The sequence below is a fragment of the Muntiacus reevesi genome, chromosome 1, assembly GCF_963930625.1.
Source record: "Muntiacus reevesi chromosome 1, mMunRee1.1, whole genome shotgun sequence".
Lineage (NCBI taxonomy): Eukaryota > Metazoa > Chordata > Mammalia > Artiodactyla > Cervidae > Muntiacus > Muntiacus reevesi.
Window position 1 is genome coordinate 211,703,966 of NC_089249.1, and position 14,859 is coordinate 211,718,824.

Here is a 14,859-nt window from a genome sequence, read left to right on the forward strand (position 1 = left end):
CTGGAATGTGGAGTCAAGTCGGCCTTAGAAAACATCACTACGAACAAAGCTAGTGGATGTGATGGAATTCCAGTTGAGCTATTTCAAGTCCTGAAAAATGATGTTGTGAAAGTGCAGCACTCAATATGCCAGCCAGTTTGGAAAACTCAGCAGTGGCCACAGGACTGGAAAATGTCAGTTTTCATTTCAATCCCAAAGAATACTCAAACTACCACACAATTGCACTCATCTCTCAAGCTAGTAAAGTAATGCTCAAAATTCTCCAAACCAGGCTTAAGCAATACATGAACCATGAACTTCCAGATATTCAAGCTGGTTTTAGAAAAAGTAGAGGAACCACAGATCAAGTTGCTACAATCCGCTGGATCATCGAAAAAACAAGAATTCCAGAAAAACATCTATTTCTGCTTTACTGACTATGCCAAAGCCTTCGACTGTGTGGATCACAATAAACTGCGAAAAATTCTGAAAGAGATGGGAATACCAGACCACCTGACCTGCCTCTTGAGAAACCTGTATGTAGTAGGGCAGGAAGCAACAGTTAGAACTGGGCATGGAACAACAGACTGGTTCCAAATAGGAAAAAGATTTCGTCAAGGTTGTACACTGTCACCCTTCTTATTCAACTTATATGCAGAGTACCTCTTGAGAAACGCTGGGCTGGAAGAGAAATGCTGGGCTAGAAGAAGCACAAGCTGGAATTAAGATTGCCAGAAGAAATATCAATAACCTCAGATATGCAGATGATACAACCCTTATGGCAGACAGTGAAGAGGAACTAAAAAGCCTCTCGATGAAAGTCAAAGAGAGTGAAAAAGTTGGCTTAAAGCTCAACATTCAGAAAACTAAGATCACGGCCTCTGGTCCCATCGCCTCATGGGAAATAGATGGGGAGACAGTGGAAACAGTGTCAGACTTTATTTTGGGGGGCTCCAAAATCACTGCAGATGGTGACTGCAGCCATGAAATTAAAAGACGCTTACTCCTTGGAAAGAAAGTTATGACCAACCTAGACAGCATATTAAAAAGCAGAGACATTACTTGGCCAACAAAGGTCCATCTTGTCAAGGCTATGGTTTTTCCAGTGGTCATGTATGGATGTGAGAGTCGGACTGTGAAGAAAGCTGAGCGCTGAAAAATTGATGCTTTTGGACTGTGGTGTTGGAGAAGACTCTTGAGAGTCCCTTGGAGTGCAAGGAGATCCAACCAGTCCATCCTAAAGGAGATCAGTCCTGGGAGTTTATTGGAAGGACTGACGCTGAAGCTAAAACTCCAGTACTTTGGCCACCTCATGTGAAGAGCTCATTGGAAAAGACCCTGATGCTGGGAGGAAACGGGGACAGGAGGAGAAGGGGACAACAGAGGATGAGATTTCTGGATGCCATCACTGACTCGATGAGCATGAGTTTGAGTGAACTCCGGGAGCTGGTGATGGAAGGGAGGCCTGGTGTGCTGCGATTCATGGGGTGGCAAAGGGTCAGACATGACTGAGAGACTGAACTGAACTGAACAGAAGCAGAGGATATTGAGGAGAGAGGGCAAGAATACACAGAAAATCTGTACAAAAAATATCTTCACAATAAAGATAATCATGAAGATGTGATCACTCACACTCACACTCACACTCAAAATATCCTAGAGCCAGATATTTTGGAATGTGAAGTCAGGTGGGCCTTAGGAAGCATCACTATGAACAAAGCGAGTGGAGGTGATGGAATTCCAATTGAGCTATTTCAAACCGTAAAAGATGATGCTGCAAAAGTGCTGCACTCAATATTTCCACTACCAAAGTAATGCTCAAAATTGTCTAAGTCAGGCTTCAACAGTATATGAATGGAGAACTTCCATTGTTGAAGCTGGATTTAGACAAGGCAGAGGAACCAGAGATTAAAATACCAACGGATGTTTCTGTTGGATCATAGAAAAAGCAAGAACATTCCAGAAAATCCTCTACTTATGCTTCACTGACCATGCTAAAGCCTTTGACTGTATGGATCACAACAAACTGTGGAAAATTCTTAAAGAGATGGGAATACCAGACTACCTGACCTGCCTGCTGAGAAATCTGTATGCAGGTCAAGAAACAAGTGTTAGAACTAGACACGGAACAGTGGACTGGTTCCAAATTGGGAAAGGACACGTGAAGGCTATATATTTCACACCCTGCTTATTTAATTTATATGCAGGGTACATCATGTGAAATGCCGGGTTGGATGAAGCACAAGTTGGAATCAAGATTTCAAGAGAAATATTAGTAACCTCAGATATGCGGATGACACCACCTTAATGGCAGAAAGTGAAGAGGAACTAAAGAACTTCTTGATGAAAGTGAAAGAGGAGAGAGAAAAAGCTGGCTTAAAACCCAACATTCAAAAAACAAAGATCTTGGCATCCAGTCCCATCACTTCATGGGAAATAGATGGAGAAACAATGGAAATAGAGACAGATTTTATTTTCTTGGGCTCCAAAATCACTGCAGATGGTGACTGCAGCCATGAAATTAAAAGACGCTTGCTCCTTGGAAGAAAAGCTATGACCAATCTAGACAGCATATTGAAAAGCAGAAACATTACTTTGCCACCAAAGTTTGTCTAGTCAAAGCTATGGTTTTTCCCATAATCATATATGGATGTGACAGCTGGACCATAAAGAAAGCTGAGCACTGATGAATTGTTGCATTTGACCTGTTTTGTTGGAGAAGATTCTTGTGGAGTCCCTTAGACTGCAAGGAGATCAAACCAGTCAATATTCCTGAATATTTATTGGAAGAACTGATGCTGAAGCTGAAGCTCCAATACTTTGATCACCTGATATGAAGAGCTGACTCGTTAGAAAATACTCTGATGCTGGGAAAGATCGAAGGCAGAATTAGAAGGGGATGACAGAGGACAAAATGGTTGGATGGCATCACTGACTCAATGGACATGAGATTGAGCAAGTTCTAGGAGATGGTGAAGGACAGGGAAGCCTGGTATGCTGCAGCCCACTGGATTGCAAAAAGTTCAGTTGTGACTGAACAACAAAATGAAAGAAATCTCTGAAAAGCTACCTTATTTATGATTCAAATTATATAATATAGTGGAAAAGATAAAACAATAAAGATAGTGTAAAGATCAGTGATTGTCATGGGTTCAGAGAGAGAAGAGGAGGAGAACAGGCAAGACAGTTATTTTTTTAGGGCAATGAAACTATTCTGTGTGTTTTGTAGTGAACACAGACCTGATGCATTTGTCAAAGCACATGGAACTGTAAAAACAGAAAGAATGAACCTTAGCTTATGCAAATATTAAAAAGTCACTTGGGATGTTTGAGAAATCCTAGCAAAGCATGCAGAATGTGACAAAAGAATCTTACTCTAGTACACTCTCACTGAAGGCAATATAGGAAAGGTGGTAACATGAGTAAATTTGGAAATGAGTGGAGTATATAAGACCAAAGGCATTTTATTCTTTTTGTTGCAATGGTGAATGGTATTGTTTCCTTAATTTCTCTTTCTGTTTTTTCATTGTTAGTATATAGGAATGCAAGGGATTTCTGTGTGTTAATTTTATATCCTGCAACTTTACTATATTCATTGATCAGCTCTAGTAATTTTCTGGAAGAGTCTTTAGGGTTTTCTACGTAGAGGATCATGTCATCTGCAAACAGCGAGAGTTTCACTTCTTCTTTTCCTATCTGGATTCCTTTTACTTTTTTTTCTGCTCTGATTGCTGTGGCCAAAACTTCCAAGACTATGTTGAATAGTAGTGGTGAGAGTGGGCACCCTTGTCTTGTTCCTGATTTCAGGGGAAATGCTTTCAATTTTTCACCATTGAGGGTGATGCTTGCTGTGGGTTTGTCATATATAGCTTTTATTAGGTTGAGGTATGTTCCCTCTATTCCTGCTTTCTGGAGAATTTTAATCATAAATGAGTGTTGAATTTTGTCAAAGGCTTTCTCTGCATCTATTGAGATAATCATATGGTTTTTATCTTTCAATTTGTTAATGTGGTGTATTACATTGATTGACTATAAAACACTGATGAAGGAAATCAAAGAGGACACAAACAGATGGAGAAACATACCGTGTTCATGGATTGGAAGAATCAATATTGTCAAAATGGCTATTCTACCCAAAGCAATCTATAGATTCAATGCAATCCCTATCAAGCTACCAACAGTATTTTTCACAGAACTAGAACAAATAATTTCACAATTTGTATGGAAATACAGAAAACCACAAATAGCCAAAGTAATCTTGAGAAAGAAGAATGGAACTGGAGGAATCAACCTGCCTGACTTCAGACTCTACTACAAAGTCACAGTCATCAAGACAGTATGGTACTGGCACAAAGACAGAAATATAGATCAATGGAACAGAATAGAAAGCCCAGAGATAAATCCACGAACCTATGGACACCTTATCTTTGACAAAGGAGGCAAGGATATATAATGGAAAAAAGACAATCTCTTTAACAAGTGGTGCTGGGAAAACTGGTCAACCACTTGTAAAAGAATGAAACTAGAACACTTTCTAACACCATACACAAAAATAAACTCAAAATGGATTAAAGATCTAAATGTAAGACCAGAAACTATAAAACTCCTAGAGGAGAACATAGGCAGAACACTCTCTGACATAAATCTCAGCAGGGTCCTCTATGACCCACCTCCCAGAATATTGGAAATAAAAGCAAAACTAAACAAATGGGACCTAATGAAACTTAAAAGCTTCTGCACTACAAAGGAAACTATAAGTAAGGTGAAAAGACAGCCCTCAGATTGGGAGAAAATAATAGCAAATGAAGAAACAGACAAAGGATTAATCTCAAAAGTATACAAGCAACTCCTGAAGCTCAATTCCAGAAAAATAAATGACCCAATCAAAAAATGGGCCAAATAACTAAACAGACATTTCTCCAAAGATGACATACAGATGGCTAACAAACACATGAAAAGATGCTAAACATCACTCATTATTAGAGAAGTGCAAATCAAAACCACAATGAGGTACCATCACACGCCAGTCAGGATGGCTGCTATCCAAAAGTCTACAAGCAATAATTGCTGGAGAGGGCGTGGAGAAAAGGGAACCCTCTTACACTGTTGGTGGGAATGCAAGCTAGTACAGCCACTATGGAAAACAGTGTGGAGATTTCTTAAAAAACTGGAAATAGAACTGCCATATGACCCAGCAATCCCACTTCTGGGTATACACACTGAGGAAACCAGATCTGAAAGAGACACGTGCACCCCAATGTTCATCGCAGCACTGTTTATAATAGCCAGGACATGGAAGCAACCTAGATGCCCATCAGCAGATGAATGGATAAGGAAGCTGTGGTACGTATACACCATGGAATATTACTCAGCCATTAAAAAGAATTCATTTGAGCCTCCGCCGAGCTGGGAGAAAGATGGCGGCAGCCGTGCCACAGGATTTGGCCCAGCTCATGAATTCGAGCGGCTCTCATAAAGATCTGGCGGGCAAGTATCGTCAGATCCTGGAAAAAGCCATTCAGTTATCTGGGGCAGAACAACTAGAAGCTTTGAAAGCTTTTGTGGAATCAATGGTAAATGAGAATGTCAGCCTCGTGATCTCTCGCCAGTTGCTGACTGATTTCTGCACCCATCTCCCTAACCTGCCTGATAGCACAGCCAAAGAAATCTATCATTTCACCTTGGAAAAGATCCAGCCTAGAGTCATTTCATTTGAGGAGCAGGTTGCTTCCATAAGACAGCATCTTGCGTCCATATATGAAAAAGAGGAAGACTGGAGAAATGCAGCCCAAGTGTTGGTGGGAATCCCTTTGGAAACAGGACAAAAACAATACAATGTTGATTATAAACTGGAGACCTATCTGAAGATTGCTCGGCTATATCTGGAGGACGATGATCCAGTCCAGGCAGAGGCTTACATAAATCGGGCATCGTTGCTCCAGAATGAATCAACCAATGAACAGTTACAGATACATTATAAGGTATGCTATGCACGTGTTCTTGATTATAGAAGAAAATTCATTGAAGCTGCACAGAGGTACAATGAACTCTCTTACAAAACAATAGTGCATGAAAGTGAAAGACTAGAGGCCTTAAAACATGCTCTGCACTGTACCATCTTAGCGTCAGCAGGACAGCAGCGTTCTCGGATGCTAGCTACTCTTTTTAAGGATGAAAGGTGCCAGCAGCTTGCTGCTTACGGAATCCTAGAGAAAATGTACCTAGATAGGATCATCAGAGGAAATCAACTTCAAGAATTTGCTGCCATGCTGATGCCTCACCAGAAAGCAACTACAGCTGATGGTTCTAGCATCTTGGACAGAGCTGTTATTGAACACAATTTATTGTCTGCAAGCAAATTATATAATAATATTACCTTTGAAGAACTTGGAGCCCTTTTAGAGATTCCTGCAGCTAAGGCAGAAAAGATAGCATCGCAAATGATCACAGAAGGACGTATGAATGGATTTATTGATCAGATTGATGGAATAGTTCATTTTGAAACACGAGAAGCCCTGCCAACATGGGACAAACAGATCCAGTCACTCTGTTTCCAGGTGAATAACCTGTTGGAGAAAATCAGCCAGACAGCCCCAGAATGGACAGCACAAGCCATGGAGGCCCAGATGGCGCAGTGACTCCTCGCGGACCAGCTGTGCACACTACGTCTGTTTCCATGTTGTGCGGATTCATTTCACTCTCAGAAACATTTGCATCATGACCTTACATATTTCAATCCCTTTTATGCTGGATTCTATTTAAAGAAGACATTATTAGAACAGGAAGTACAAGCATTTAAAAGTACGTAGTTCCCATTTATTCAGGGTCTCTGTGTATCAAGCTAACTCAGATGTTTTGAAAGCTTTTTCTTTAAACAGAGTAAGTGAAATAACTGTGGCTAAGAAGTTTGGGGTTTGTGATAACTTTGTAGTCATGTAAAACTTAAGCGCATTGTGCCTCTCCACATGTGGTTATTCTAATAAATGGAGAAGTGAGCCAAAAAAAAAAAAAAAAAAAGAATTCATCTGAATCAGTTCTAATGAGATGGATGAAACTGGAGCCCATTATACAGAGTGAAGTAAGCCAGAAAGATAAAGAACATTACAGCATACTAACACATATATATGGAATTTAGAAAGATGGTAATGATAACCCTATATGCAAAACAAAAAGAGACACAGAAGTACAGAACAGACTTTTGAACTCTGTGGGAGAAGGTGAGGGTGGGATGTTTCAAAAGAACAGCATGTATATTATCTATGGTGAAACAGATCACTAGCCCAGGTGAGATGCATGAGATGAGTGCTCGGGCCTGGTGCACTGGGAGGACCCAGAGGAGTCGGGTGGAGAGGGAGGTGGGAGGGCGGATCGGGATGGGGAATACGTGTAACTCTATGGCTGATTCGTGTCAATGTATGACAAAACCCACTGAAATGTTGTGAAGTAATTGGCCTCCAACTAATAAAATAAAATTAAAAAAAAAAAAATCCACACTGGAAAAAAAAAAAAAAAATGAGGAGTGGCTTTTTCTTAATACTATTTAAAAGGCAAATAAGTGGTCCTTAGAATATTTTTTGTTCATCTGTCCCAAACATTATGTTATCATTAAAACCAATATGCTTGCTTGCAAAAAAAAAAAAAAAAAGACCAAAGGCAAAAGGAACTGTGCATAATAAGCACTGTACTCTTTTCAAAAGGATGTTTACTACAGAGGTACAGATGAACAATTCTGATATTGTTATTCATAAACACTGGAATTGAATAATTAAGAAAATAGATGACATAACAGGATCCAAGTTTCTCATTGTTGGAGTGGGAATTTGCAGATAAGCAAGAAATGAGGCTGGAATAACAATATGGTAACATAATAGAGTTGGGAATATCAGCAGACTTCATATCCATTTATTGAAGATATTTTATTTTAGATTTTTTTAGTTTTTATTTTTCTTTTGGCCACATTGTTTGGCATGTGGGATCTTAGTTCCTCATCCAGGGATCAACCCTGCACTCCCTATAGTGGAAGTGTAGAGTCTTAACCACTGGATCACCAAGGAAGTCCGAGCAGACTTCATATTTAACTTAATATAGTTAAGGATGGCTTTACATGTAGAAATATTCACTGATTTATATAAATATATACATGGGTTAATATACAAACATCTCTTTTTGCTCCATCTGCTGAGCTAAAAGAATTTAGGGGAAATGACACCCAATAGTAACAAACATATGTAGTGTCCAGATCTTGGTGCTTAATACCATTCTATAATTTTAATAAATCCCTATAAATAACAAAATCAGAGATCCTTGAGAACTGTCTGATACTAGAACTAGGCCTAAAAATATTCAAGAGCCTGGAGCATCTTATAATGCCAATAATGTCATAAAACAATGAGGTACTCAAATATGCACCCATACACAAAAAAGTGAAGTATGCCAAAGGGGAATAAGAGATGACTGAAAGATTCCCAACGACCCAGATGGGAAACACTGAGCAATAATATTAATAAAGTAGGCATTATAATCCTATATATAAAAAAAGTTATACATCCATGCTGATATATAAACATAAAAACAAATTAGAAGAAAAATTTTTCCGTGTAGAAGAATTTCAAGTAAATTATATAGATATTTCACTCTAAAAGTGACTTCTTTCTAAGGAGTACAGTATGAAAAGGAGAAAATAAAATTGTAACTCTATACTGCAGAAACCTGACAAAACCATCAATATTTTAGCCATGTGATCAATGTCAATGTCAAAGGTCATAAATTATGTTGAGAGTATATACCTTTGACACGGTGTGCTGAAAAGGGCACTTTAGCTTGGTGACTTTGCTTTCCAGAATCCATAATCTCATTCTAATGTGAAAAAGTATCAAACAGATTCCAATGATAGGACATCCTACAACATACTTGATTGATACTCCTCAAAATTGTCAAGGTTTTCAAAAACAAGGAAAATCTGAAAAGCTGTTATACCAAAGAGGAATCGAAGGGAAGATTATCATTAACTGCAGTGTGATATCATGGATAGAATTCTGGAATACAAATGGATATTAGGTAAAAATTTAAGGACTGAATCATCTAAAAATTAAGGACTTCAGCTGGCAATAATGTATCAATATTTTTTAACTGTTATAATTTTACCAATATAAGACAATAGAAGTGAAGACTGTGAGAGGGTAATTGGGAATTTTCTTATTACTCAATTTCTCTATAATTATTAGACTATTCTAAAAAATAATGTCTATTAATAAAAAAATGAATGAGGAATAGCTCAAGGCAATGTAAAGATAAATATTTTTCTTACAATTTAAATAAAAACAATGCATTTAATGGAATTCTCCAGGTCATAATACTAGAATGGGTAGCCTTTCCTTTCTCCAGGGGATCTTCCCAACCCAGGATTCAAACCCAAGTCTCCCATATTGCAGGTATATTCTTTACCAGCTGAGCTACCAGGGAAGCCCTATAAATATTAAAGTATTCTAAAACATAATGCCTAGTAATAAAAAATAAGCAAATGGAGGGATAGCTCAAGGCAATGTAAAGATAAATATTATTCTTACTATTTAAGTGAAAACAGTGCATTTAATGGTAGCTCTTAATTTAACAACAGAGATCTACAAATTTAACATACAATTAAATCCATGATGATAGGCTAAACAAACATGAACACAGTTAAAGATTTTGGATGTGTATAACCAACAAATTGAAATAACTGAAATTATGTTTTTAAGTCAAGAATATAGCTTAGTTGTGTTCCATTAAAAATTTAGTACCTGAAAATTGACTCAGAACAATTTAAAAACAATTCAAATATACTATATTATGGAATATAATTAAGCTTTAAAGAGGCAGTTTTAAAGATTCAATTAGAAGGCATCTGAGTATGTAAATTATGTGAGAAAGTATAGTGTTCTAAGTAATCTCTTTCATATAAGGCAGGAAGACAAAAGATTGTGAATATTAGAGTATTAACTACTTAAGGGACTTACAGGATGATAATTAGAGAATTCAAGAATTAAAATCAAACTGAGACTTTAGGAGCTCTAGGGAATAAATTTTATAAATTGGTGTCTAAGCATTCTGAGTTCTGCTGTTGACTCAAATGTTACAACGATTACTGCTGCTGAATGAACAAAGAATACATTTGCTTTTATAACATCTTTTACAATACTTTAATAATTACTTTCATAACCAATGCAGTTTCTAATACTCAAAAAAAGCTTTTCAGAGTGACAAGAGCATCATGTGGCAAAACACATCCTTTTTATCTCAAAAACAAAAATTCAGCATTTATCTAAAAACAAAAGTGCCTTTGAGGGGACAGTGGGATCCTGCACCATTTGCCAAAGAACCTAGCAGAAATCTTGCCCAACAGCGCATTGGGAAATAAGCAGACAGGATTTGGTCCTGGCAATGGATCTTGTAGTAGCCCACGAGCCAACTTCAGTTACTGCAAGCTGTGGTCTGGGAATCTCTGGAGACAACTAGTTTAATTACCCACAGTTAAGGGAGCCTTTGAGGGAGTCCATATTTCTGGAGGAGAAGTATCAGCACTCTCTTAGGCCAAAAATAAATAAATAAATAAAATTGCATGTATTGGACTAGGTAAGGGGAGTCTGACTTTGCTGGATCATATCTCCCCCAAGGTTGCACAGTTTAGTGCCAGGAGAGATTATCATTGGCTCATAGTTTATCCAAAGGTGCAAAGGAGAAATAGCAAGCAAGTGCCCAGCTTCCCTAGCTGCATTGCAGAGTGCCAAATGGGCTTATTTCTCTCTAGTCCCATTCAGAGCACTGATCATGAGGTAAATGAGTAGTGTGCAAGAAATAAAAGGGGGAAGAGAAGATAGAATTCTCAGGGAATATTAAAAGAACGTAGACACTTTGTGTCACTGATTCCATCAAGAATAACATGAGGCACTGAGAATGCCTCACCCATGGATGCCCTCAACTGGCTTATGGGTACCACCAGTGCTCCAAGTTCCTCACCTACACATATCCCACCTGTAGCTAGCTCCCTGTGTTTGCTTCGGATGGCATTTTTAACAGTAAATTTTGGAAGGCAGCTAGTGAATGCATGTAAAAAGCTGGCCAAATCTGCAGACCAGGGAGAGACCACAAACTTGAGGTTTAGGAAAACAGAAGAGAGGCTGTCAGCACTCAGCCTTGTATATTGCAGGACACAAACAAGGTATATAAGCTTAAGAATCCTGCAACAAGAGAAAAGCAAGAGGTGTGAAGCAGTTCTATCTGTAGAAGGTCTAAGAAAGTCGGTCTAGTCAAAGCTATGATTTTTCCAGTAGTCATGTATGGGTGCGAGAGTTGGACTATAAAGAAAGCTCAGCACTGAAGAATTGGTGCTTTTGAACTGTGTTGTTGGAAAAGACACTTGAGAGTTCTTTGTTGCAAGGAGATCCAACCAGTCCATCCTAAAGGAGATCAGTCCTGGGTTTTCATTGGAAGGACTGATGTTGAAGCTGAAACTCCAATACTTTGGCCACCTGATGCAAAGAACTGACTCACTGGAAAAGACCCTGATGCTGGGAAAGATTGAAGGCAGGAGGAGAAGGGGATGACAGGGGATGAGATGGTTGGATGGCATTACTGATTCAATGGACATGACTTTGTATAAGCTCTGGGAGTTGGTGATGGACAGAGAAGCCTGGTATGCTGAAGTCTATGGGGTCAGACACGACTGAGAGACTGAACTGAAATTGAAATGGGGTTGGAAAGAGTCGGACATGACTGAATGACTGAACTGAACTGAAGAAAGCCTCAGAATCTCTAGCAGGGCTGAAGGAGGTTATTTCTCACCCCAAGGACAGTAAAGACTCAAGGAAGTGACTGCCACTTCAAATGCAATGACAGCAATACAAAACTTATATGAAAAATCAACATACAATAACATAATCAAAGGATCACAATAGCCACATACAAAGACATGAAAGTCTGTAATATATCAGGTAAAAAATTCAAAATAGCTGTTTTTTTTTTTTTTTTTCAAAATAGCTGTTTTAATAAAGCTCAGGGAGTTCCAAGAAAACACAGAAGGAGAATTCAGCAATATCAAAAGAACAATACACAAAAAAATGAGAAATTTTATAGATAGAAATCATTAAAAAATAACCAAATAAAAAATATGCAGTTGAAAGAAACATGAATGAAATGAAAATGCAAAAAAAAAAAAAAAAATCAACAATAGAATTGACCAAGTGAAGAGAAAAATCTGTGAGACTGAAGAAAGGCCCTTGAAATTATTTAGTCAGAGGAAAATAAAAAAGAATTTTTAAAAAATTGAAGAAAGCTTGCTTCATCTATGGGGTATCATTAAAAGAAAAAAAAATTTTAAATAATTTGAGTTCCAGGAAAAGACAGGGAGAAGGTCAGAAAGCTTATTTAAAGAAATGATGGCTGAAAACTTCCCAATGTGGGAAGAGATGTGAATATCCAAGTTCATGAAGCTCATAGGTCACAAAACAAAACCAACTTACAGAGATTCCTTTCCAAAGTACATTGTAACAAAACTATCAAAAATCAAAGTCAAAGAGAGGATCTTAAAAGATGCAAAAGAAAAGAAGCCTATGACTTACAAAAGATCTCCCAGAAGGCTGTCAGCAGATTTCTAGCAGAACACTTATAGAGCAGGAGAAAGTAAATTATCTATTGAAAGTGCTTATAGAAAAAACTTCCAACCAAGAATATTTTTCCCAGCAAAGCTGTATTTCAGGAATAAAGGAGGGACAAAATCTTTCCCAGAAAAATGAAACTTCAGGAAATTGATTACACTAGACCCGTATTACAAGAAATACTGAAAGAGTTCTTTTAGCTGAAATTAAAGAATACTAATTAGTAACATGAAATGATAAAAAAACATGCAACACAATGATAAAGCTAAGGATACACTCAATTCAGAACTCTAATACTATGATGTGATAGTGCTAAACACTTAACTATAGTGAAATGATTAAAGAACAAGAGTACGAAAATACCTTTAACTACAGTAACATGTTAGTGAATAAACAATATGAAAAGAACTGAATTATAACATCAGAAAAGGAGGGAGCAAAAGAATAGCTTTTTATGGATTTGAAGTTGTTATCAACATAAACTAGACTGCTGTAAGATGGAAAAATATTCCTTAATGAAAACACAAAGAGCACAGGGGTAGCTAGAGTTATATCAGGGGAAAAAAGAATTTAAGCCAAAAACTATAACAAGAGACAAATGAGATCATGATATAATTTTAAAAGGGTCAATTCATTAGGAGGCTAAAATTATTAATGTGTATGTAGGACCCAAGACTCGGAGAAGGCAATGGCAACCCACCCCAGTACTCCTGCCTGGAAAATCCCATGGACGGAGGAGCCTACCAGTCCATGGAGTCGCGAAGAGTCGGACACGACTGAGCGACTTCCCTTTCACTTTTCACTTTCATGCATTGGGGAAGGAAACGGCAACCCACTCCAGTGTTCCTGCCTGGAGAATCCCAGGGATGGGGGAGCCTGGTGGGCTGCCGTCTATGGGGTCGCACAGGGTCGGACACGACTGAAGCGACTTAGCAGCAGCAGCAGTATCCAAGACTAGAGCACTCAAATAAGCTATACAAATAATAACCAATCTGAACGAACAGATAGACAACAACAGAATAATAGCCAGGGACCTTCAAAATATCACTTTCAAAAACAGACCCTCCAGACAGAAAATCAATGAGAAAACACTGGACTTGTGCCAAACTTTAGACCAAATAGAACTAACATACATTTGTAGAACCTTCCATCCAATAGTAACAGAACACACATTCTTTTCAATTACCTATAGAACATTCTCCAGGATAAACCACATGATAGATCACAAATCAAGTTCTAGGAACTATAAGAATATTGAAATCATACTAAGCATCTTTTCCAAAACTCAATCGTATGAAAGTAAAAATCAGTAACAGAGGGAAAGCTGGAAAACTCACCAATATGTGGAGATTAAACAACATGCTTCTAAACAATCAATGTTTCAAAAATAAATCAAAATATCTTGAAACAAACAAAAATGGAAATCCAATATACCAAACTTACAGAGGGCAACAAAAGCACTGCCAAGAGGAAGATTTTTAGCCATAAATGCTGACAATAAGTGAAAAAGAAAGAACTGAAATGAACCTAATTTTATACTTCAAGAAATTAGCAAGAGAAGAACTAACTAAGCCTCATATGAGTAAAAGGAAAGAAATAAAGATCAGAGTAGAAATAAGTGAAATATAGACCAGAATAACATTAGCAAAGATCAATTAAACTATGACTATTTTTTAAATATAAAAAAGAGAATCCATTCCTCAAGAACATGGTATATCTCTCCATCTGTTTATGTCATCTTCTGATTTCTTTTATTAGTGTCTTATAATTTTCTGTATACAGTTCCTTTGTCTCCTTAGGTAAGTATAATTCTAGATATTTTGTTCTTTTTGTTGCAATGGTGAATGGGATAGATTCCTTAATTTTTCTGATTTTTCATTGTTAGTGTATAGGAATGCAAGTGATTTCTGTGCATTGATTTTATATCCTGTGACTTTGCTAAATTCACTGATTAGCTCTAGTAATTATCAGATACTATCTTTAGGGTTTTCTATGTAAAGTATCATGTCATCTGCAAAAATGAGAACTTTACTTTTTCTTTTCCCATCTGGATTCTTTTTTATTTCATTCTTTTCTCTGGTTGCTGTAGCTAGGACTTCCAAAACTATGTTAAATAATAGTGGTGAAAGTGGAAACCCCTGTCTTGTTCCTGATCTTAGGGGGAATGCTTTCAGTTTTTCACCACTGAGAATGTATGCTGTGGGCTTATCATATATGGCCTTTACTATGTTGAGGTAGCTTTCTTCTA

At 37.6% G+C, this 14,859-nt stretch overlaps 1 protein-coding gene across 2 annotated transcripts; it reads left to right on the forward strand.

Moving 5' to 3' along the window:
• The first annotated feature begins 5,378 nt into the window (after window positions 1-5,378).
• On the forward strand, window positions 5,379-6,999 carry LOC136167185 (COP9 signalosome complex subunit 4-like). 2 transcript variants are annotated; one of them, XM_065934559.1, is made up of 2 exons: window positions 5,379-6,398; window positions 6,472-6,999. In XM_065934559.1, the coding sequence occupies exons 1-2, from the start codon at window positions 5,397-5,399 to the stop codon at window positions 6,538-6,540; spliced, it is 1,071 nt and encodes a 356-aa protein (XP_065790631.1). In that variant the 5' UTR covers window positions 5,379-5,396; the 3' UTR covers window positions 6,541-6,999. The 2 variants fall into 2 exon arrangements, with proteins under 2 accessions (XP_065790631.1, XP_065790623.1); XM_065934551.1 differs by having other exon boundaries at window positions 5,379-6,999.
• Window positions 7,000-14,859: the final 7,860 nt, after the last annotated feature.